Source organism: Ovis aries, chromosome 16 (genome assembly GCF_016772045.2).
Source record: "Ovis aries strain OAR_USU_Benz2616 breed Rambouillet chromosome 16, ARS-UI_Ramb_v3.0, whole genome shotgun sequence".
NCBI lineage: Eukaryota > Metazoa > Chordata > Mammalia > Artiodactyla > Bovidae > Ovis > Ovis aries.
The window spans coordinates 15,245,608-15,270,638 of NC_056069.1; the positions used below are offsets into that span (position 1 = coordinate 15,245,608).

At 36.2% G+C, this 25,031-nt stretch overlaps 1 protein-coding gene across 3 annotated transcripts in view; it reads right to left on the reverse strand.

The window, feature by feature from the left end:
* Positions 1-25,031, reverse strand: part of RNF180 (ring finger protein 180) — a 302,385-nt gene that overhangs the window by 34,701 nt on the left and 242,653 nt on the right. For 2 of the 3 annotated variants that reach the window (XM_027980056.2, XM_042233754.1), the window contains one exon: positions 24,706-24,831. The exons of the other annotated variant lie outside the window; for it this stretch is intronic. In XM_027980056.2, the coding sequence (XP_027835857.2) occupies positions 24,706-24,831 (126 nt within the window). The remainder of the gene's footprint in view (positions 1-24,705; positions 24,832-25,031) is intronic. 3 annotated transcript variants of the gene reach the window in all.

Genomic DNA, 25,031 nt, shown 5'->3' on the forward strand with positions numbered 1-25,031 from the left:
AAGACAAGGTGTTATATATATAATGGAGTTGAAACTCAAAGTGTCAGTCACTCAGTTGTGTCTGACTCTTTGTGACCCATGGACTGTAGCCTGTCATGCTCCTCTGTCCATGGAATTGTCCAGGCAAGAATATTGGAGTGGGTAGCCATTCCATTCTCTGGGGATCTTCCTGACCCAGGGATCAAATCCGGGTCTCCTGCATTGCAGGTGGATTTGCTAACCTCTGAGCCACTAGGGAAGCCCTATGGAGTAATATTTAGCCTTATAAAAGAAGGAATCCTAATCTGCGATTTTGACATAGATAAATATGGAGAGCATTGTCTTAAGTGAAATAAACAAGACAAAGAAAGAAATACTGCATGTAATAAGTTATCCATGGAATCTAAAAACAGAAAAACAAACAAACAAACAAAAAAACACCTAAAAAGCCAAACCAGAAAAACCTTATGAAAACAGAGTAAGGACATGGTTGCTTGGAGCTGAGGAGTGGGGGAAATAGGGAGAGGCTGGTAAAAGGGTACAGTCTTTCAGTTATAAGATGAATAAAGTCTGAGGAACTAATGTGATCATAGTTGATAACACTTTACTGTATAACTGAAATCTGTTAAGAAAGTACAACTTACATATTCTCGCCAAAAACACACCTCCAAAATAAAACAAACTTAAAAGCCATGTGAGATGGCGGTTCTATTAACTGACTAGCTGTGGAGGGAATCTTTCACAGTGCATACATATATCAACTTATCACACTGTATATTTTAAATTAATTTTTTGGGGGTGGCATCATTGATACTGCCAAAAAAGCTGAAAGAAGAAGAATGAGAAACTTTTATTAGTGTTTGAATCTGTGTGTAACCTCCATGAGGTTGATGTTGGGAGATATTTGGAAATATATGGGGGAATACTGTTAATTGCAATAAAAGAAAGGTCTACTTGTGGTCTGGTATGCTCAATTGCTCAACAATTTGGGTAAGTCTCATACAATGAAGAACTGTCCTGACCAAAAGAATAACAGGAATCCTTTTAAGAAACATAGTAGGGGGTCTCTTATTTGAAACTAAATAAGAAATTAAGAAAATAACCAGGGGTGGTTAAATTCAAAACTAAAACTTGTTAACAGATACATCTACTTTGTCAGATCACGCTCAGTTCAGTTCAGTCGCTCAGTTGTGTCCAATTCTTTGCGCCCCCATGGACCGCAGCACGCCAGGCTTCCCTGTCCATCACCAACTCCCGGAGCTTGCTCAAACTCATGTCCATCGAGTCAGGGATGCCATCCAACCATCTCATCCTGTGTGGTCCCCTATTCTCCCAGCCTTCAATCTTTCCCAGTACCAGGGTCTTTTCCAGTGAGTCAGTTCTTCGCATCAGGTGGCCAAAGTATTGGAGCTTCAGCCATCAGTCCTTCCAATGAATATTCAGGATTTATTTCCTTAGGATTGACTGGTTGGATCTCCTTGCAGTCCAAGGGACTCTCAAGAGTCTTCTCCATTCCCACAGTTCAAAAGCATCAATTCTTTGGTGTTCAGCTTTCTTTACAGTCCAACACTCACATGCATACATGACTACTGGAAAAACCATAGCTTTGACTAGATGGACCTTTGTTGGCTAAGTAATGTCTCTGTTTTTTTAATATGCTGTCTAGGTTGGTCATAGGTTTTCTCCCAAAGAGCAAGCGTCTTTTAATTTCATGGCTACAGTCACCATCTGCAGTGATTTTTGAGCCCAAGAAAATAAAGTCTGTCATTGTTTCCATTGTTTCTCCTCTATTTGCCATGAAGTAATGGAACAAGATGCCATGATCTTTGTTTTTTGAATGTTGAGTTTTAAGTCAGATTTTCCACTCTCCTCTTTCACTTTCATCAAGAGGCTCTTTGTTGTTCTTCACTTTCTGCCCTAGGGTGGTATCATCTGCATATCTTAGGTTATTGATATTTTTCCCAGCAATCTTGATTCCAGCTTGTGCTTCATCCAGCCCAGCGTTTCTCATGATGTATTCTGCATAGAAGTTAAATAAGCAGGGTGACACAATACAGTCTTGATGTATTCCTTGCCCAATTTGGTACCAGTCCATTGTTCCATGTCTGGTTTTAACTGTTGCTTCCTGACCTGCATACAGATTTCTCAGGAGGCAGGTCAGGTGGTCTGGTATTCCCATCTCTTTCAGAATTTTCCACAGTATATTGTGATCCACACAGTCAAAGGCTTTGGCATAGTCAATAAAGCAGAAATAGATGTTTTCTGGAACTCTCTTGCTTTTCCATGATCCAGCGGATGTAGGCAATTTGATCTCTGGTTCCTCTGCCTTTTCTAAATCCAGCTTGAACATCTGCAAGTTCATGGTTCATGTACTGCTGAAGCCTGGCTTGGAGAAATTTGAGCATCACTTTACTAGCGTGTGAGATGACTGCAATTGTGTGGTAGTTTGAACATTCTTTGGCATTGTCCTTCTCTCAGACTGGAATGAAAACTGACCTTTTCCAGTCCTGTGGCCACTGCTGAGTTTTCCAAATTTGCTGGAATATTGAGTGCAGCACTTTCACAGCATCACTTTTAGATTTTGAAATAGTTCACCTGGAATTCCATTACCTCCACTAGCTTTCTTGATAGTGATGCTTCCTAAGGCCCACTTGACTTTGCATTCCAGGATGTCTGGCTCTAGATGAGTGATCACAGCATTGTGATTATCTGGGTCGTGAAGATCTTTTTGGTATAGTTCTGTGTATTCTTGCCACCTCTTATTAATATCTTCATCTTCTGTTAGATCCATACCATTTCTGTCCTTTATTGAGCTCATCTTTGTATGAAATGTTCCCTTGGTATCGAATTTTCTTGAAGAAATCTCTAGCATTTCCCATTCTACTGTTTTCCTCTATTTCTCTGCCCTGTTCACTGTGGAAGGCTTTCTTTTCTCTCCTTGCTATTCTTTGGAACTCTACATTCAGATCATTAAATCTTTCCTTTTCTCCTTTGCCTTTAGCTTCTCTTCTTTTCTCAGCTATTTGTAAGGCCTCCTCAGACAACTGTTTTGCCTTTTTGCATTTCTTTTTCTTGGAGATGGTCTTGATCACTGTCTCCTGAATAATGTCATGAACCTCCATCCATATTTCTTCAGGCACTCTATCAGATCTAATCCTTTGAATCTATTTGTCACTTCCACTATATAATCATAAGGGATTTGATTTAGGTCATATTTGAATGGTCTAGTGATTTTCCCTACTTTCTTCAATTTAAGTCTGAATCTGGCAATAAGGAGTTCATGATCTGAGCTACAGTCAGCTCCCAGTCTTGTTTTTGTTGACTGTATAGAGCTTCTCCATCTTTGGCTGCAAAGAATATAATAATCAATCTGATTTCAGTATTGACCATCTGGTGATGTCCATGTGTAGAGTCTTCTCTTGTGTTTGGAAGAAGTTGTTTGCTATGACCAATGTGTTCTCTGGCAAACCTCTGTTAGCCTTTGCCCTGCTTCATTTTGTATTCCAAGGCCAAATTTGCCTGTTACTCCAGGTATCTCTTGACTTCCTACTTTTCCATTCCAGTCCCCTATGATGAAAAGGACATCTTTTGGGGGTGTTAGTTCTAGAAGGTCTTGTAGGTCTTCATAAAACCATTCAGCTTCTTCAGAATTACTAGTTGGGGCATAGACTTGGATTACTGTGATATTGAATGGTTTGCTTTGGAAACGAACAGAGATCATTCTGTAGTTTTTGAGATTGCATCCAAGTACTACATTTCTTACTCTTTTGTTGACTATGAGGGCTACTCCATTTCTTTGAAGGGAACCTTGCACTTAGTAGTAGATATAATGGTCATCTGGATTAAATTCACCCATTCCAGTCCATTTTAGTTCACTGATTCCTAAAATGCTGATGTGTGTGGCTCAGAAAGGGCATCATTTAAGTAGCCATATCTATTCAAACAAAAAATTATTTTTAACACTTCTAAGTCTACAAACAGAAATTATTGGAATAATTTATGCTATGAATTAAATCAGCTTATTATCAGTTTTATATTTATAGTCAATTAAGTGAATGAAAAGGAATGTATTTTCTAATTTTTGATTCATGTATGTAGGAATACTATGTTACTAGCTGTTAAATATTTTGAAGATCAGCCTGATAGGAAATATTTTTCAGAAAGTCAGATTCCATTAATTTAATGACAACTCAATTTAAGAAAAAAGCACTTTATCTGCTTGAGAGGTTATTTTCCCTTTGAGATTAAAGGCACGATTAATTCAGATTCATTTTATCTTTTCAAAGCTCTGCCACTATTCCTGAGAAATCAGCACCCATCTGACAGGAAATCATATTTTCAAATCAACTGGAAAAGTCTTCTATTTGGCCACTAGTTGTTTGTACAAGCTCTTTTGAAAATAAACTAGTAACCTTATTCTTTTTTGTTCTGTATGAAATCTTAGGAAATACCACATAAGCAATGTAGAATTAAATATACTGAAAGCATAACACATATTTCAGAGTGACTGAATGTTTCTAGAAGACAAACTGTCTCTCTTTAAATTTTCTTGGAATATTTTTAGAAACTATCCTAATGGCCTTTCATTTTCTCAGACCAGAAGAAGTTACAACTGAAAGAGCAGTTCCTATGCTACATATTATTATTTTTCTTGCTTTAATATTTTAGGAAAAAGGATATTTTAATACAGTATTGAAGGAAAACTTAACAGGTTAGAAACTGTTTCCAAGATAGGTTATATTTTCAAATTTTACTACAAAATATATAATTTTTATACAATCTTGCTTTACATCAACATGCTATTTAAGCCCATCAGAAATGCAGTAGAACATATATTTTAAGTGACAATGGAAGACATTAGAACCTCTACTGTATTACCAAAATAATAAAACTGTTCACCAATGAGTAGTACCTAAAATTTCTCAACTTTCTAAAAAAGTTAAAATGTGTATATACAGGATAGAACTTTGCTAATAAAAAATACTTCATTGTCTGCATAGTTATGAAGTTTCTATTTTAAATATTTTAATATAGCACAAGCCTGATACTAGTGAAGGTAAAGATTTGAAGTTTAGTTTTTTGCAAGTTTTAGTAGCAAATTATAAATCTAGAAACATTAAAATGGTTTCATTATCTTATTAATTTTAATGGACTAATATTCAAATAGCTGCAGAAATTTGTGAGTATACATCTCATTTAATATTCATCTTTTTAAAGCCATAATAAATAAGACTTTCCACTTCATGTTCACTGTAAAAACATAACATGCAGCTGTAATTATGATATTGTGAATCACGAATGGCAGTAGTTCCACCAGTTGACAAAAAAGGCCTGGAACATTCAAGTATATCTTCAGATCATTAGTGAACTCCTTAATGTCCCCAAAGGAAAGAAGGTGGAATTGTCCCTACTCCTTTCTCTACATAGTTGTCATTTTTTTTTTTTTTTTGCATAACTTCTTTTCCTCTCTTAAGATAGCCTTGATAATCATTTCAGCCCACATTCCTTTTTTTAATAGATTTTTAAATGTATTTTTTTAATAGATGAAAAAATAGGCAAATAGATTTGGTGCCTTGGATACAATATGGAAATAATAAACACTCTGTTGTCTCCTAAATCCCATGGCATTTACCCCAGAGAGGTACATATTGGCTAAACTCTAACTTGTGCCATTACTTGCAGATTTCTTAAATTCTCACTGTAGTTTCAAGTTGGTATTGGTGGTTTAGTTGCTAAGTCGCGTCCGACTCAGCGGACTCCAGGCTCCTCTATACATGGAATTCTCCAGGCAAGAATTAAATTTATGTTTACTATCCAAAACAAATGGACAACTGCCATGCACTATTAAACTATCTTTGCGTTATGCCACAGTTAACTTCATTTCAATGTAAGAAAAACACCAATCTTCTCCTTTATTTATAACATTGTATTCTGTCTGGTTAATTCATTCTTCATAAAAGCTTGGATATGATACTGCTTGGAAGTCAGAGAATAAATAAAAGAATCTTTCACAGTACCTTTCCATTCTGAGTCCACATTCTGTTCTGCTATACAGTCACAAGTCCTAGCAGCTTCTAGAGTAAGGCACATCAACCTTAGTACTTTGGCTGCGTTTTGGACTGTCCTGGGGATCTTTATATACTACAGATTTTTGAGATCATCTCCAGAAACTCTGATTTAATGGTGTGGGATATGACCAGGGGATTAGGATTAATTTAAGGTCATAGTGTATAATAACAGAAACCTATACCCAGAACTATTTTGCTTTAAAAAAGAAAGAAACTAAAGAACACAAAAACCTATCACTTCTCCCTTATGTTAAAAAAAAAAATTTTTTTTCATCTGTTTACATTAACTGAGGATTTTCCAAGATGAGACAAAAAGTTCTGTTTTATCATAATGGTCTTATTTTGTAGTTAATCTATTTTAGGGCACCTTATTTCTGAAATTCTGGATTAAAATTATGAATGCTGAGGTTTTCTCTCTTGGAAGTTCTTTATGCCTTCATTAGTATCGTCAGCCTAAATTCTTTATTGATTGGTCAAAATGAGACTGAGCAGTTTACATTTTACTTTCTCAAAGGAATATGTGATGCAAACTGTCATTCCTCCAGAAGCTATTTATTTTATGTCATTCTGAAAAATACTTTAACTGCACAAATATAAGTATACTCAGCAAATAAAAAAAGAAAACCCCCAAACTCCTTCCATAACTTCAGGATTTTTTGAGTCTAAAACAAATTTATGAGATTTAAAATCATACATTTACAATAAAGACAAATATGATGCGAAACTAAACGTATGTGGTATCTAATGTATGGCACAAATGAACCTGTCTACAAACCAGAAACAGACTCACAGACACACAGAACAGATCTGCGGTTGCCAAAGGGCAGGAGGATGTGGCGAGGGATGCCCTGGGAGTTTGGGGTTGGTAGATGCAAATTAATGCATTTATCTTGGATAAACAACAAGACCCTAATGGATAGCACAGGGAACTATATTCAATATCCTGTGGTAACAGAAAAGAATATGGAAAAGAATATAAAAATAGTTATATATATGTATAACTGGATCACTTTTCTGTACAGTAGAGATAGGCACAACATTGTAGATCCACTATACCTCAATTAAAAGAATAAAGTAATGGCTATCCACAATGGAAGGCTTTTCGTCAGTAATATGAATAATGTAGGATGATTATACAACCTTTAACCTATACATAGGAAAATTGTTTATAGTCTGTTCCTATTTGCATTTGTCATGACAGGTGTTACAAGTGTTCTTGGTTGGAAGTGACTTTGACTTTACTCTAGTTTTTAAATCATTTTTATCTGAACACTGAGGACATCTTCAATAAGACATTGATGAGACTATAGACTGCATCTTTTCAATCCATCTATAATTAACCTCTTAAATTTATCTTATTTAATGAGCATTTCCCTGTTTTTCTTTTGTATAAATATTGGGGTATCATGGTGCTTTCTGATAATGTTATGCATGGAGGCGTCGTATGCAAGAGGCAGGAAATACTTTTGTGGATATTATCTTTCCTGATGGAGAGACTGTCCTTAGGATCAAGCAGCCACTAGGTATATGCCCCTGAATCAGGAAATGAGAAAAGATGCAGAATTATCATATTGGCTTACTTATGCTATGCACTGCAGAACTCCAGAGAGGACCCTTCACAGAGATGACTATATGGAAAGATGCTTCCTGGGGTTGTGCAGTGTGACATCCCTGACTTCAAAGCTCTCCACTGCTCTCCTAACTTGGAAGCATGTAGGAGGTAAACCCAGGTGGATGATTCTCCATGATGAGGTAGGTTAAAAGTTGTCTAAGGGGCTACAAGCTGAGGATTATGTGGTTATATCTTGCAAATTATATCATCTATATTCTGGCAAATGGATCACTGGCTTCATTAATACAGTCTATCACTGGTAATTTAGAAAATCAAAGACTTAAAGTAAACTGGCTTAAAAAATAAGGTGCTTCTTGATCCCTTCTCTCTTGGGATCTATATACATAGTAAGAGGCAGGACTATGCTTACAGACTGAACTCTCCATCCACTTACTCAAATAGCTCAGCTGCATGAAAGAAGTAGAGCATGGAGAAGTATGGCAGATTTGTATTGTTCAACCTGCAAAAGGCAGGAGAGAATGAGAACAGTGGATTGGCAAAAAACAAACAAACAAACAAACAACCAAACCCAAACAAACCATGTTTGGGTTCTGAGAGAAGGGGCTTGAGGGGATCGACTATGCTTGAGCAGAGGAAGCAGAAGTGGAAACAGGGCATGTCCCCCCATGGCAGTGATCCTGAACACCATGACCTAAACTGCTAACGACATATGGCTCACTGATTGTCAAGTTGCAGTGTCCACTCTTTTATTTTCTATAGTTTCCTTTTTCTATTGACATTGTCCACCCTCTCACCTACTTTGCTCATCTTTTTCTCTATTTTCATTGACATTTTTCCTAACAGTTTAAATCCTAGTCAGCTAGTCCAACATCTAGATCATCTAGGGATCTGCATCTGTTTTCTGCTGCCACTCATGTCTGAAAACTAATAAAGAGAAACCTCACTTAAAACAGTCAGGAGGTCAGAAAGGGGAGTTCTCATGCCCCACTGCTCCATGTCAATTACAGACCCAACAGGAAGAGATGTACCTCTGCATTTCTAACAGAAAGAAGGCTGCTACTTTCTTACCCGTCAAGAGGAAGAACTTTTCCTAATCCAGCAACAGCTGGCAATAAGAGGCTGTCACAATTTAGCCAATGAAAAGCCAATACACTTTGAACTCAGCTTCCTCCAGTGGACTCTTTGTAATAGCCCCTACTCCTCTTCAAAAGGACAGTTCTCTCCCTTGTTTTCTGGACTTACCTGTGGTTTGCCATAAAGTGCAAGTCCTGAACTGTAATCCTTTGTTCTTTCTGAATAAAGTGTTTTGCTAGTAAAATAACTGATTGTTTCTATCATTTTAGGTCAACATTTTAGTTGACTATTAGTCACAATTTCTTAACCTTCCTTTCTTAAATTATGTCCCATTTTTTATTGTATGAGTTACTGAAGTAGATATTATTTCTCTCCGCAGAGGACTGGTCCTTTTGTCAGGCAGGTAAAGTGAGAGGCTCATTGTCTCAACTCAGTACGCTGGGTTGAGGTTGACGTTACATTGCAGTGTTTATTAGATTCACTCAACCTCTGATTTCAAGTGATTTGCAGGCATGGCCTAGTCTGTGTTTACTGCATGCTCCTTTTCTGTGATGTGATCCCCTAAACCCTATGGAGTTCACTATGGGACTGCGGATTTGAACTCTGCTTTCGGGTCTTGACCCCTCCTTGAGCGTGGTCCTTTGGGTTTCTTGGTTAAGAGGTTAACAGGTCTCTATCTCCTCTAATCTGAAAGTTCTGCTTTTCAGAGGTTGTGAAAGTAACTCTTTCATCTTCCATCCTACACAGACTTAAAATGTGGCAAATATCTTTAGGAGAAATCTTCCTATGTGTTTATTGTAGACTTCCGTATTCTGTGGCTGATTCCTGACCTCTGTGAGATTACCAGAGGTTTTATTTTGCTTGTTTGGGCCAACTAGCCAACTATGTAGCCTCTTGTACTGCCACAGCTCTCAGCAAATGTCTCATGGGGAAAATGGCCATATGTTCAGACTCTGTCCAACCTGACATGTCAGTCCATATGGTAGTGAAAAACCTCAGCTGATTTCTCTTCCCCTAATAGAGTCTTCTGCCTATGGCAAGACTGATCCTCAGATAACTCTCAGACTCATTAAATACTTCCAGAGAAGCAAGTAGTTGGCAGTATTAGCTTCACTGGGGACTCTCCATCTACTGGAATTTTCCTCATCAAGACTTCTTTAATTCCAGAGTTCTTTTATTTATTTATAAATAGAGCTTTTGTAATTATCATTTTATTCCCAGGTATTGCCATTGAGAATGATGATGCTACAACTAATATGCTAATATATCTTATTATATCTTTTATATTCTAGAAAAAGAAATCACCACTGCTGTTATTGTCAGAAATAATAAGCTTGACCTGTGTTTATTTTTGCATTTCTCAGAGTTCTGTGGCTATTTTCTCATCTTTTTTGTGTGCTCAAAACCAGGTCCTATTGCATCCCTCTATACTGGGGGAATATCCTTATATTCCTCATCTGTTAATTCTAACTCTGTTGCTGACGATCAAACAAGACTGCTACTCTTCCAGTGCTGAGCTAAGGTAGTAGTGCTGTATCTCACATACAGAACAGGTCCAGAGCATATGATTTTTCAAGAAACATTCAGACTGTCTGGGATAAAAGGTGTAATAAACACAAAGTATAACCTGCAGCCACTGCACAAACCCAGAATCGTCCTCAGAGTACCTCTGTACACCTTGCCAACGTCTGTATGCTAGGGTGCATATCGACCATCACCCATAAGGGTACGCCACTCACCATGATTACAGGATAGGATAAGGTGACCACAGCGTCTCTCAGAGACAGAGTAAGTTTTCCATTACCTCTCTTAATTCCAAGCTCCTCAATCTTCATTGTTTATTCCAAGATTGACCACAATTTTCTAGGATAATTCACAGTGAATACACATATTGCCCACTGCCCTAACAATGTCATACAGTGGTCAGACTTTAAAGCATTTGCACATTTCTGAACACATGTACCCCAATGTTCATCACAGCACTGTTGATAATAGCCAGGACATGGAAGCAACCTAGATATCCAGCGGCAGACGAATTGATAAGAAAGCTGTGGTGCATATACACAATGGAGTATTACTCAGCCATTAAAAAGAATACATTTGAATCAGTTCTAATGAGGTGGGCGAAACTGGAGCCGATTATACAGAGTGAAGTAAGCCAGAAAGAAAAATACCAATACAGTATACTGACACATATATATGGAATTTAAAAAGATGGTAACGATAACCCTGTATGAGAGACAGCAAAAGAGACGCAGATGTATAGAACAGTCATTTGGACTCTGGGAGAAGGTGAGGGTGGGATGATTTGGGAGAATGGCATTGAAACATGTATAATATCATATGTGAAACGAACTGTCAGTCCAGGTTTGATGCATGATACAGGATGCTCGGGGCTGGTGCACTGGGATGACCCAGAGGGATGGTATGGGGAGGGAGGTGCGAGGGGAGTTCAGGATGGGGAACACAAAAATTTATATTAAAAAATAAATAAAAATAAAGAAATTAAATAGCACCATTTATTAGACAGTGACAGTCAAATTTGAATTTGGCTGTGCTGAATTCCTTCACTTCCTTCTTGGTTTCTCTTGATCAAAGGCTGAAAAATTTGAGTGTCAAGTACCAAAGTCATCTTATTATCTGTTTCAACATTTTAAGTCTATGCCATCAGTTCTGGGATAACAAGGGAACATTTCATGCAAAGATGGGCACAATAAAGAACAGAAATGGTAAGGACCTAACAGAAGAAGAGATTAAGAAGAGGTGGCAAGAATACACAAAATAACTGTACTTTATACCAGCTAATAACTGTTAATAACCCAGATAACTACAACGGTATGGTCACTCACCTAAAGCCAGACACATGGAGTGTGAAGTCAAGTGGCGCTTAGGAAGCGTTACTACAAACAAAGCTAATGGAGGTGATGGAATTCCAGCTGTGCTATTTCAAATCCTAAAAGATGATGCTGTTAAAGTGCTGCACTCAAAAATGTCAGCAAATTTGGAAAATTTAACAATGGCCACAGGACTGGAAAAGGTCAGTTTTCATTCCAATACCAAGAAAGGCAATGCCAAAGAATGCTCAAGCTACCATGCAGTTGCACTTATTTCACATGCTAGCAAGGTAAAGCTCAAAATCCATCAAGCCAGGCTTCAACAGTATGTGAACTGAGAACTTCCAGAAGTACCAGCTGGATTTAGAAAAGGCAGAGGAACCAGAGACCAAATTGCCAATACCCATTTGATCATAGGAAAACAAAGGGAATTCCAGAAAATCATTTATTTCTGCTTCATTGACTATCAAAAGCCTTTGACTGTGTGGATCACAACAAACTATGGAAAATTCTTAAAGAGATGGGAACACCAGACCACCTTACCTTCCTTCTGAGAAACCTGTATGCAGGTCAACAAGCAACAGTTAGAACTGGACATGAAGCAAGGGATGGGTTCAAAATTGGGAAAGGAGTACGTCAAGGCTGTATATTGTCACCCTGCTTATTTAACTTATATGCAGAGTACGTCATGTTATATGCTGTGCTGGATGTATCACACGCTGGAATCAAGACTGCTGGGAGAAATATCAACAACCTCAGATATGCAGATGATATTACTCTCATGGCAGAAAGTGAAGAGAAACTAAAGAGCCTCTTGATGAAGGTGAAAGAGGAGAGTGTGAAAAAGCGGGCTTAAAGCTAAACATTCAGAAAACTAAGATCATGGAATCCAGTCCTATTACTTCATGGCAAATAGATGGGGAAACAAGGGAAACAGCGACAGGCTTTATTTTCTTGGGCTCCAAAATCACTGTGGACAGTGACTGCAGCCATGAAATTAAAAGACGCTTGCTCCTTGGAAGAAAAGTTATGACAACCCTAGACAGTGTATTAAAAAGCAGAGGCATTACTTTGCAAACAAAAGTCCATATAGTTAAAGCTATGGTTTTTCCAGAAGAAAACAGTGTTTTAGTTTTTATTCCACTGCCCAACTGAACTATTTAGCCTTCAACAGAGACCATGAATTTATGACCCAACACCAGAATAACATTAGGCCATGTGAAGAGGAAAGGAAATATTTTATATAAAAGTGAGCTAGCTCTTATACCTCTTATCAAGTGTTAGTTGCTCTGATGATTCTGTCAATCTTAGTTTCTTCCTCTGAAATATCTACAGTTTCCAGGCATTGCATTCTTAGTGTATCAGTATCCAACTGATGTCGTTTCTAGTCCCACTAGTATCTCTGAAACAGGCAACCAGGAACTAGAAACCAGGACCTATGAGGAACAGCTGAAGGGAATGTATATAGGGTCTGTGTGGAATAAAGACGTGTCTAGAACATCAAATGTGTCTTTGTATATTTGAAGAACAGTCACATGGAGGAAGATTAAAACGACTTGAACCAATAAAAGGAAATTATGAGAAGCCAGATTTCATTTACACAGAAATTTATGTGAATGAGTTGTTAAAATGAACAAATGTACTTATTCAGATAGTAAGTGATAAGCATGTGATACGCAGAATCTAGATGTCTATCTCTGAGCATGACTGTTGAGGCTGTTCTTGTATTGGTTGGAGAAGTTACATTATGTATATTTTCTAACTTCAGAATCTGTGATTTTACATTTTAGTGTGATTGCATGTAGCTACGTATTTCTAAAGCAGTTTCTTATATTGTAGGGCTGATTTGCCTTCCAAAATAAATTTTAAACTCATTATTAAACTGTACAGCAAAAACAGGGCCTGATTCTGCCATTAGAAAATAGATAGAAAGAGAAACTAAAATTCTTAGGCCCTTTTGAAAAATTACCTTGCGAAAAGGTTAATGAACTTTCTAGTAAGACAGCACCAAGGCTACAGCACATTGTAAAATATCTCTGATTTTACCTCCAACTTTCTGAGAAAGCAAATTTCTGGGTGATATTCAAACTCCTGCTATTTGATCATATATTGTTTTGTTCTCTATTAGAGACAAGCATTCTTTTCCATGTGGATATTCCTTCATTTATGTTTAAACTTGCATGTTTAAACTTGCAGAATCAATCTAACACCTTCAGATGAGCTAATGACCAAATAAAACAATTCCCTAGGCTTTACAATAAAACAAATGGATTGGTCATAAATATGTCTCAGATACCTTCATTTTAGCTGCATGTTCTTGTTATTACCAGAAAAAATTAGGCCATCGGATTTTAAATCATGACTTTGTTTTTTTCATTTCTTTGATTTGAGTATATTTAGAAAAAAATTCAATAACATGGAACTTCATTTTGGCAAAACATGTTAGTAAAACCTCTTAGCTTGTTAATATATACAAAACTCATTTCTTAGGAAACCAACTAAACCATGGCATGCCTGAAAATCAAGTCAATTAGATACTGATAAACTGAGGATGCCACACTTGGAAACAATAGATACTTCAGAGGAAAAAACTAAGAGCACGGGTTAACATGTTTTGGCACCTGATAAGAGATGTAGAGTGCTAGCTCTCATATATCTAGAATATTTCCATTTCTTCTCACATAACTCATTTTATGTATAAACATATAACATGTATTTGTAAGAAATAAATTTAAAACATGTCTGCTTATTCATCAGTATCTCTTAAGACACTACTCGACAAAGTGAAAGGGATAAGTAAGTGTGAGTGAGCTTTATGGATGAATGAATTAAAAAAAAGTTTACATGAACTTCATTGATTAGGAAATCTAAACCTATGTTAAAATGTTTTTGCTCTGGTTTTGTGGAAAGAATACTAATTGTATGGAGCCAAAGGAGTCTACATGAATGTCTATTCTTTTCCATAATATCTTCTTTTCCCACCTTACTGCCTTCTGCCAACCTCTGAAAAATTAAGCTGAAAAGAAACTGTTTTGAGAAAACAATTAACGTGGCACAGATGGCATGATGTTGAATACTGTGGTATAATATGGATATTATTAAATATCTGTATATAATATGGATATTATATCCATATTCAATTTTCAACTATTCTAATTTTTGTTGTTTTATTACTTTTAATCAAGATGGTTCAATCAGTATCAAATTAAGTGTGCTTTATTCTTATGAAAAATAATCAGAAATGAAGACTAATAAAAATACTGCAAGATTACTGAGATTACTGAGAGGGAAATTGATGACCTTAAATAATAATTTTTTAAAAATTAAAAGGATAAAAATTAATGTACTAGAAAGGCACCTTACTATGGTATAAAAAGGACAGAATAAATAAAAAAGAATAGCAGTAAGGATTTAACAAAGAGCAGAAATTAATGAAATTAAAATAAAGATACAACAGAGTCAATTTCAAAAATTCATTATTTAAAAAGAATAATAAAATTTACAAATATCTGGCATGATCAGGAAAAAAGCAGGGCATAAGTAAACAATATTGATAATATACAGAGAAGAGAGCTATAGACACAGGAGAGATTAAACAATATAGACAGCTTTCTGTCAATGAATATTAAAACAGAAAAAATTAACTCCTGGAAGAGATATATCACATAAACTGACTCAAAACAAATTGAGAACAAAGATATTTTGAAAACGGAAACATGGGGCAATCTTACTCAAAAATATAGATGTTAAATAAAAGAACTTCAGACAAAAGCAGAATTTCCCACTTTATGCCACTTTGCTTGTATGAAAGGTATGAACTAGCATCTCTTTTTACTAACTGAAAGAAATCTGAAATGGATTTTGGCTTCAATGTTTGTTTTGCATGGAGCCATCCCAGAGCTGGCAGAGTGGCACCCCAGCAGGCAGAGTGGCACCACCAAGCAACTTCTGTTTTGTTTTTGTGGAAAGAATAGTAATTGTATGAAGCCCAAGGTGTCTACATGAATGTCTATTTTTTTCCATAATATCTTCTTTTCCCACCTTACTTCCTTCTACCAACCTCTGAACATTTAGCTGAAAAGAAACTGTTTTGAGAAAACAATTAATGGTACAGATGGCATGGTATGTTGAGTACTATGATATGGATCTCAGCATCAGGAATATTAAAATATTTCTTTTAATATCAGAGATGCTGCTATCACTTTTCTATTCAAAATCAAACAGAAGTCCCTGTTCAGAAAGTATGGCAAGGAAAAAAAGAGAAGGAAAAAGCATACATATTAGTTTGAAACATATAAAACTGTCTTTATTTACAGGTAAGGCAGATATGATTATCTTCATTCAAAGCCCCTCAAACCCTATAATGAAACTGAAGGTAATTCAGTAAGGCTGCTGAATATGGGATCAAAATCCCACAAGGCCATTTCTATACAATGCAGTTAAGGAATAATTTTAAAAACCCAGAATCATTATTTAATATTCAGGAAAGTAGGCTATTTTGTTTGAAGGGAGACATGAATCCTCTGTAACACACAATAAGAGGTAGATTCTAGATAAAGACCTAAGTGAGAAGTATTTTTTAATATTAACTTTATAGTTTTACTGAAGCAAAAACCTTTGTAACCTGGGAATGGGGAAGAACTTCTTAAAACTTTAAAATACAATGAGAATACAAAATTAAGGTGGATTTAATTATGTCGAAGTTGAATTTCTTTCAGTGAAGGACATCATGGATAAACTTAATATACAGATTATAAAATGGGATAAAACATTTATAATGTCTAAAGCAGACAGAGGATTAGTATCCTGAATACACAAGAAATTCCATAAAACTGATAAAAGGCAGAAACCTCCTTAGGAAAATGAGAAGAGCAGTTACAGAAAAGGAATCTGAAGGACTGATAAGTATTTGGACTATCTTAAACTATTAGAGATCAGATAAAAGCAAATTAAATTAATAATGAGGGTTCCTAACTTCCATTCTTTGTCATTTTCCATAGTTCCAATTTCCCCCAAGCCTCATGCACTGTTACAGGTATCTATAATGGCATTTGGGGGAACTGTTGACAATATTTACTCAAATATATGACCCAGACATTCTGCTCCTGAGTGTATATGCCAAATAAATCTTCACAAGGCCCACATTAGGATATTCATTAGTATTACATGTAATGGCAGGGAGCTGGAGGTGTTCTGTGCTCCAGTCGGTGAACAGTTGGATAAAATGTGGTAAACGCATACCTTCAGAGAACAGGATTTAGAAATACACATAGGCACCAAGGTTTATCTGAAAGTCTAGTGCTAGATGAAAAAGATAAGAAACAGTGCAATAATATAACAACACCATTCCCATAAATTAAAACATATGCAGAGAAAACAATAAACATGATTTAAAACTACAATGAAAAGATACAGATTAAATAAATTCAACATAACAGAAAGTAGGACATGAGGGTAAAAGGAAACAAATGAGTGTGTGGACTGGTGATGACAGTAGCCGTTAATTACGAAGTAGAACTGGAGTAACTAGCCTCACTCAAGGTTCAGAGGAGGAGAAAAGAGGATAACAAGAGCAAATATATGTGAATAAATCTAACTAAAATGTGTATAAAACATCAGTGAAGGAAATTATCAAATTTTATTATAAGACATGAAAGAGTTACAAGATCTAAATAAAAGAAAAACCATTTAGTGGATAGGGAAAGTTATTAAGGTGTCAATTCTCCCCACACAGACTCATGCATTGAATAGGAACTTCTTCCCTTAATTCAACATGGTGTTCTTCTTTCTTTTTAATTGGAAAATAATTGCTTTACAATGTTGTGTTGGTTTCTGCCGTATATCAGCATGAATCAATCATATATATACATATGTCCCCTCCCTCTAGGACCTCCCTCCCACCTCCCACTCCATCCCACCCCTCTAGTTGTCACAGAGCACCAGGCTGAGCTTCCTGTGCTATACAGAACTTCCCATTAGCTATCTATTTTACACAAGGTAATGCATAAATTTAAATGTACTCTCCAAATTCGTCCAACCCTTTTAAAGTTTTCATGGAACTTTACAAGATGATTCTAAGATTCAAAGAGTCAAAAAAAAAAAATGGTCAAGACACTCATGCAGCAAAACAAGTCTGAAGGAAGATATCAAGACTTCTTACAAGGCTTCAGTAACCAAGATAGAACTTGACATACAGACCAAAGGAACCAAATAAAGACTTCAGAAAAAGACCCACAGAAATGGAAATTTAAACAGTGATAGATGAACACTGTGGATCGGTGGGGAAATAATGAATTATTAAATCGTGGTTGGAAAAAATAGGAAAAAAATCCCAAAGTAATTGGATCCCTACCCTATAACACAACACCCATTCTCCTCACCACCACAAAACCCAGAAAGTATCAACAACACAAATTACTTCCAAAGACCTTTAAAATATTTGAAAAATACACAGGAAAATATCTTTATGACACTGAGGATAGAGAATTTCTCAAATCAGATGATATATACCAAAAAGATGCTAAAAAATGAAAAACTACAATTCATTAAAGACATGATAAAGTGAGAACAAAAACAAGTGAGAGAAGACAGCTGCCATTCATATAATTAACAAGAAAAGGAAACAGCAGAAAATATTTTAAAACTCTCAAAAATCAACAAGAAAAATGCAATTGATAGGAAAATGGACAAAATCTGAAAAGGAATTTCACAAATGAAGAAGTTCAATAACTGATACATATACAAAGCTATTTTCAATCACTGTTAGTAATTAGATAGATTGAAATTAAATCCCCAATGAGATATCATTTTATACCCACTGAAAACACTAAATGTGGTAAACAAAGTTGGTGACAGATCAGTAGTCATTTAGGAAAACGGTTTGGTTTAGGCAATCAAATTACAAATATGTTTTTCTTATGACCCAGCTGTTTTTTACTGGCAATTATTCTAGAGGAACTCTTATGCTCCAAGAGACATGAAAATATTTATAACAATGTTGTTATAATAACAGAAACTGTATCACTCATTTGCTCATCAACAGAGAATAAATGGTACCATATTCACATAGTCCAAGTCTATGTCTCAATCACTGATGCCAAAGAAGCCAAAATTGACTGGTTCTAAGAAGATTACATCTTCTAGAAATAACACACACTACACACAAAGACCTCCTTTTCTTCACAGGGGATTGGAATGCAAAAGTAGGAAGTCAAGAAATACGCTGACTAACAGGTAAGTTTGGCCTTGGAGTACGAAATAAAGCAGGGGAAAGGCTAACAGAGTTTTATCAAGAGAATGTACTGGTCATAGCAAATACACTTGTCCAACAACACAAGAGATGACTCTACACATGGCCATCACCAGATGGTCAATACTGAAATTAGACTGATTATATTCTTTGTAGCCAAAGAGGGAGAAACTCTAAAGTCAGCAAAAACAAGACCTGGCACTGACTGTGGCTCAGATCATGAGCATCTTTACTGCCAAATTCAGACTTAAATTGAAGAAAGTAGGGAAAACCACAAGGCCAGTCAGGTAGGACCTAAGTCAAGTCCCTTATGATTATACACTGGAAGTGAAGAATAATTAAGTGGATTAAATCTGGTAGACAGAGTGCCTGAAGAACTATGAAAGGAGGTTCATAATATTGTACATCAGACAGCGACTTCAACCATCCCAAAGAAAAAGACATGCAAGAAGACAGAGTGGTAGTCTGAGCAGCAAAGATGGGCTCAATAAAGGACAGAAATGGTAGGGATGGAAAAGAAGCAGAAGATAAAGAGGAGGTGTCAAGAATACACAGAAGAACTGTACAAAAAAGATGTTCACGACCCAGATAATCATGATGGTGTGATCACTCACCTAGAGCCAAACATCCTGGAATGTGAAGTCAAGTGAGCTGTAGGAAGCGTCATTACGAACAAAGCTAGTGGAGGTGATGGAATTCCAGTTGGGCTATTTCAAATCCTGAAAGATGATGCTGTGAAAGTGCTGCACTCAACATGCTAGCTAATTTGGAAAACTCAGCAGTGGCCACAGGACTGGAAAAGGTCAGTTTTCATTCCAATCCCAAAGAAAGGCAATGCCAAAGAATGTTCAAACTACTGCACAACTGCACTCATCTCACATGCTAGGAAAGTAATGCTCAAAATTCTCCAAGTTAGATTAAGTAATAAAGTTACTTTGAACCTCCTCCATAAAAAATTATAGAAACTTGAGTTCTGTGGAACTTCTATGAGGAGAAATAACATGAAACCACAAAGAAGCAAATATGTAATTTATAGCTTTAGCACCCCAGAATATAAAAAGACAAGAGGAAATTAAGGGGTTATCAGAATGATGATTCATTTTTTAAAAAAATCTGCATATAGGGTAGAAGGTAGGATTCAAAGGAATCTTTTAAAGCACATTATCTGTATATTAAATCTTCACATGAAATCCTGTGAATAACAATGACTTTCTTTTATTTAATTTTAGATCATATTTTGGTCTAAATGTAATACATTTTACTGAAAAAAAGCCACTCAGTAATATCTGTCTTTTTGTGACCTTATGGACTATGCAGTCCATGGAATTCTCCAGGTCAGAATACTGGAGTGGGTAGGCTTTCCCTTCTCCAGGGGATCTTCCTAACCCAGGGATTGAACCTAGGGCTCCTGCATTGCAGGTGGATTCTTTACCAGCTGAGCCACAAGGGAAGCCCAAGAATACTGGAGTAGGTAGCCTATCCTTTCTCCAGGACATCTTCTTGACCCAGGAATTGAACTGGGGTCTCCTGCATTGCAGGCAGATTATTAACCAACTGAGCTATATATTACAAATTCTTTAAGAGATAGATATACCAGACTACCTCACCTGTCTCGTGAGAAACCTGTATGCAGGTCATGAAGCAACAGTTAGAATCAGACATAGAAAATTAGGAAAGGAGCATGTCAAGGCTGTATATTGTCACCCTGCTTATTTAACTTTATGAAGACTACATCATGTGAAATACCAGGCTGGATGAATCACAAGCTGGAATCAAGACTGCCAGGAGAAGTATCAATAGCCTCACATATGCATATGATACCACTTTAATGGCAGAAAGTGAAGAGTAACTAAAGAGTCTCTTGATGAGGTTGAAAGGAGAGTGAAAAAGCTGGCTTAAAACTTATTATTCAAAAGAAGAAGATCATAGCATCTGGTCCCATCACTTCATGGCAAATAGATGGGGAAAACAAATAGTGACAGACTTTATTTTCCTGGGCTCCAAAATCGCTGTAGCCAGTGACTGCAGCCATGAAATGAAAAGCTGTTAGCTCCTTGGAAGAAAAGCTCTGACAAACTTAGAGCTAGTGTATTAAAAAAGCAGAGACATCACTTTGCCAATAAGGGTCCATACAGTCAAAGCTATGTTTTTTTCAGCAGTCATGTATGGATATGAGAGTTGGACCATAAGGAAGGCTGAGCACTGAAGAATTGATGCTTTGGAACTATGGTGCTAGAAAAGACTCTTGAGAGTCCCTTGGACAGCCAGGAGATCAAACCAGTCAATCCTAATGGAAATCAACCCTGAATGTTCATTGGAAGGATTGATGCTGAAGCTCCAACACTTCGGCCACCTGATTCAAAGAGCTGACTCAATGGAAAAGACTCTGATGTTGGGAAAGATTGAGGACAAGAGGATAAAGGAGACACAGAGGATGAGATGGTTGGATGGCATCACTGACTCAATGGACATGAGACTGAGCAAACGCTGGGAGACAGTGAAGAACAGGGAAGCCTGCCGTGCTGCAGTCCATAGGTCACAAAAAGTTGGACACAACTTAGTGACTGAACAGCAATAGATGGTGGGTTTCTTCAGTTATTTATGACTTTACAAAATAATGTTATAATGAGTATACTACTTTATAGTTCTTATAAATAGAAGTACTACTTATTAATAATATTCTATAGTAAATAGTATGTTTCATAGTGCTGATAAAATGACTTTAAATTAAGTTTCTTTATTCAAACTACTATATACAGTTATATTTGTCCATAAACTACTTTCTTCAAACTTTGAGGATTTTGTAATTCAATTTATCTTCTGCCTCAACCATATGGCTCTGTTTTTACCTGCTTTTGCTTGACATCATTGCTGTATTGATATTATCAGTCTTCTTATATGGAAGGCCCTCTTGTTCCCTGAAGATCAGAGCTCCCCACATCTAGCTTCTCCAACCAGACCCCTCATCTGTACTAAAACTCTACAGTTGTCCATGCTCTGATAGACCACGGTTTTATCAAAGACAAAATTATATTTTATGTTTACATTGTATGACCATTACACATAACAAACTCTCAAAGGTGAAAAAGATACTAGAGATTGCCTTGCCCTAATTTGATAATTCCTTTTATCTATAGTACAGTTACAATTTAGAATGCACTTTCACATCAGCTCATTTGATCCTTACAACTACATTAATTAGGTTATATAATTATTACCATCTTACAGGTCAGAAACAGAAACAAAAGTTGGTGTTTCTATGACATCCCTGAGGTCATGCATTTAGTTAGTTGTGAACCCAGAAACTGATATTCCTTGTCTATTATACATGGATGAGACACTCTACATTAAAGTACTGACACTTTCTACTTGTCCTAAACTTGCAGGACAACTGTAAAATATTAAAATAAAATAGTATGAAAGTGAAACACTTTCAAACTCATTCTATGAGGCTACCATCCCCCCAATACCAAAACCAGACAAAGATACTACAAAAAAAGAAAATTACAGGCCAATATCACTGAAGAACATAGATGCAAAAATCCTCAGCAAAATGCCAGCAAACTGATTCCAACAATACATTAAGATCCAAAGCAATCCTGAGAAAGAAAAATAGAATGAAAGAATCAGACTCCCTGAATTTGGCATATACTACAAAGCTACAGTAGTCAAAACAGTAAGGTACTTGCACAAAAACAGAAATATAGATCAATAAAAGGGGATAGAAAGTCCAGAAATAAACCCATCCACCTATGGCCAGTTTGTCTATAACAAAGGGGGAAAGAATATACAATGGAGAAAAGACAGTCTCTTGATTAAGTGGTGCTGGGAAAACTGGATAGCTACATGTAAAAGAATGAAATTAGAACATCTTCTAATGTCATATACAAAAACAAACTCAACATGCATTAAAGACCTAAGCATAAGACCAAATACTATAAAAGTCCTAGAGAAAACACAGGCAGAACACTCTTTGACATAAATCATAGCAGTATTTTTTTTTTTTGGACTTGTCCCCTAGAGCAATGGAAATAAAAGCAAAAATTTAAAAATGGGACTAAATAAAGCACAAAAGTTTTGCACAGCCAAAAGACCATAAACAAAACAAAAAGGCAACCTATAGAATGGGAGAAAATATTTACAAATGACAAATCTGACAAGGGATTAACTTCCAAAATATACAAACAGCTCAGTATTAGAAGAAAAAAAAATCACAAAATATGCAGAAGACCTAAATAGGTATTTCTACAAAAAACATAAAGATGGCCAATAGACACATAAAAAAATGTTCAACATGGCTAACTGCTAGAGAAATGCCAATCAAAATTATAGTGAAGCATCATCTCACATCAAAAAGTCTACAAATAATAAATGCGGGAGAGGGTGCAGGAAAAAAAGAACCCTCCTACAATGCTGTTGGGAATGTAAATTGGTATAGCCACTATACAGAACGATATGTAGGTTCCTTAAGTAAACAGAGTTACCATATGATCCTATAATCCCATTCTTGGGCATATATCAGAGCAAATTCCAATTATAAAAGATATACACACACACCCCTATGTTCATGGCAGAACTATTTACAATAGCCAAGACATGGAAACAACCTAATGTCCATTGACAGATTAATGAATAAAGATGTGATGTATGTATGCATATATATACATACATACATATGTATGTATGTATATTATATGTGCATGCATGTGTGTGTGTGTATATCTGTGTGTGTGTATATCTGTGTGTGTGTATGTGTGTAATATTACTCAACCATAAAAAACAATGACATAATGCCATCTGTGGCAACATGGATGGACCTAGAGATTATCATAATAAGTGAAGTAAGCCAAAGACAAATATCATACGTCAAATATATCATATTCCACTTATTTGTGGAATCTCAAAAAAGTGACAAATGGACTTATTTATAAAACAGAAACAGACCCACAATATAGAAACCAAGCTTGTGGTTCCCCAAAGGGGAAAGGTGGGGTAAGGGATAAATTAAGAGTTTGGGATTAACATATACACACTACTTGGAGAAGACAATGGCACCCCACTCCAGTACTCTTGGCTGGAGAATCCCATGGATGCAGGAGCCTGGTAGGCTGCAGTCCATGGGGTCGCTAAGAGTCAGACACGACTGAGCGACTTCACTTTCACTTTTCACTTTCATGCATTGGAGAAGGAAATGGCAATCCATTCCAGTGTTCTTGCCTGGAGAATCCCAGGGATGGGGGAGCCTGGTGGGCTGCCATCTATGGAGTTGCACAGAGTCGGACACTGCTGAAGCGACTTAGCAGCAGCAGCAACATACACACTACTATATATAAAATAGATAACTAACAAGGACCTACTGTATAGTACAGGGAACTAGATTCAATATCTTATAATAAGCTATAAGGGAAAAGAATTTGAAAAATAATACATACATATATGTTTGTGTGTATTGAATTGCTGTTGCTGTACATCTGAAACTAACATGACATGCTACATCAGCTATACCTCAATTAAAAAATACTAAAAATAAAAATGAGATTATAACCTATAAAACAAACTTAAATTATGATGAATTATTAAAAATACTTATAAAGAATACTAGTGCTTCTGTTAAATCTGTTACTTTTGAAATGAAGTTCATTATCTACATATTAAACATTATTGATGGCAAGGCAAGGTAAATTTGATCATGAGTTTCTGTCAGATTTTGCTCTTAAGGTATAGTCTCCAAGTTTTTCATACATACACCTGTAGCTTTCAGTAAGAAGACACTAGCAAATCCTTCCTTAAAATTGACCAGTGCAGAAATATGTTTCTACTAACATATTGAAGGCAGAAAGAAAATGGCTTTAAAAAACAATGCTAGACAATGTTACCAGACTTTTTTTCTTTCCTTCTCTCTCTCATTTTTTACATTAGTTTCCTTACCTCCAAAAAGGTGGAATGCTTTTCTGCAGTTTGGTAGGGGCCACTTTGCAGAACTGGATTTCTGAAAGCTTTGTTTTCTTTTCAAATATTCTTTAGTAAAGAATGTTTTTGTGTCATTGTTCAGTTCTAGAGCAAAGCAAACAAAAATAGCATTTTAAAACACTAATTTGAGTAAAATGGCAAGAACCCAAAAAATTGCTGTTGCAGTATTCTGATAGTAAATTCAGATGTCTTTTAAGACAGTGAAGACAAAAGTGGAGTCAGCTTTGTTTTTAACCCAAGCAAACAAAGTTTCTCTGAATTTGATGCAACTTTGATATGCCTAC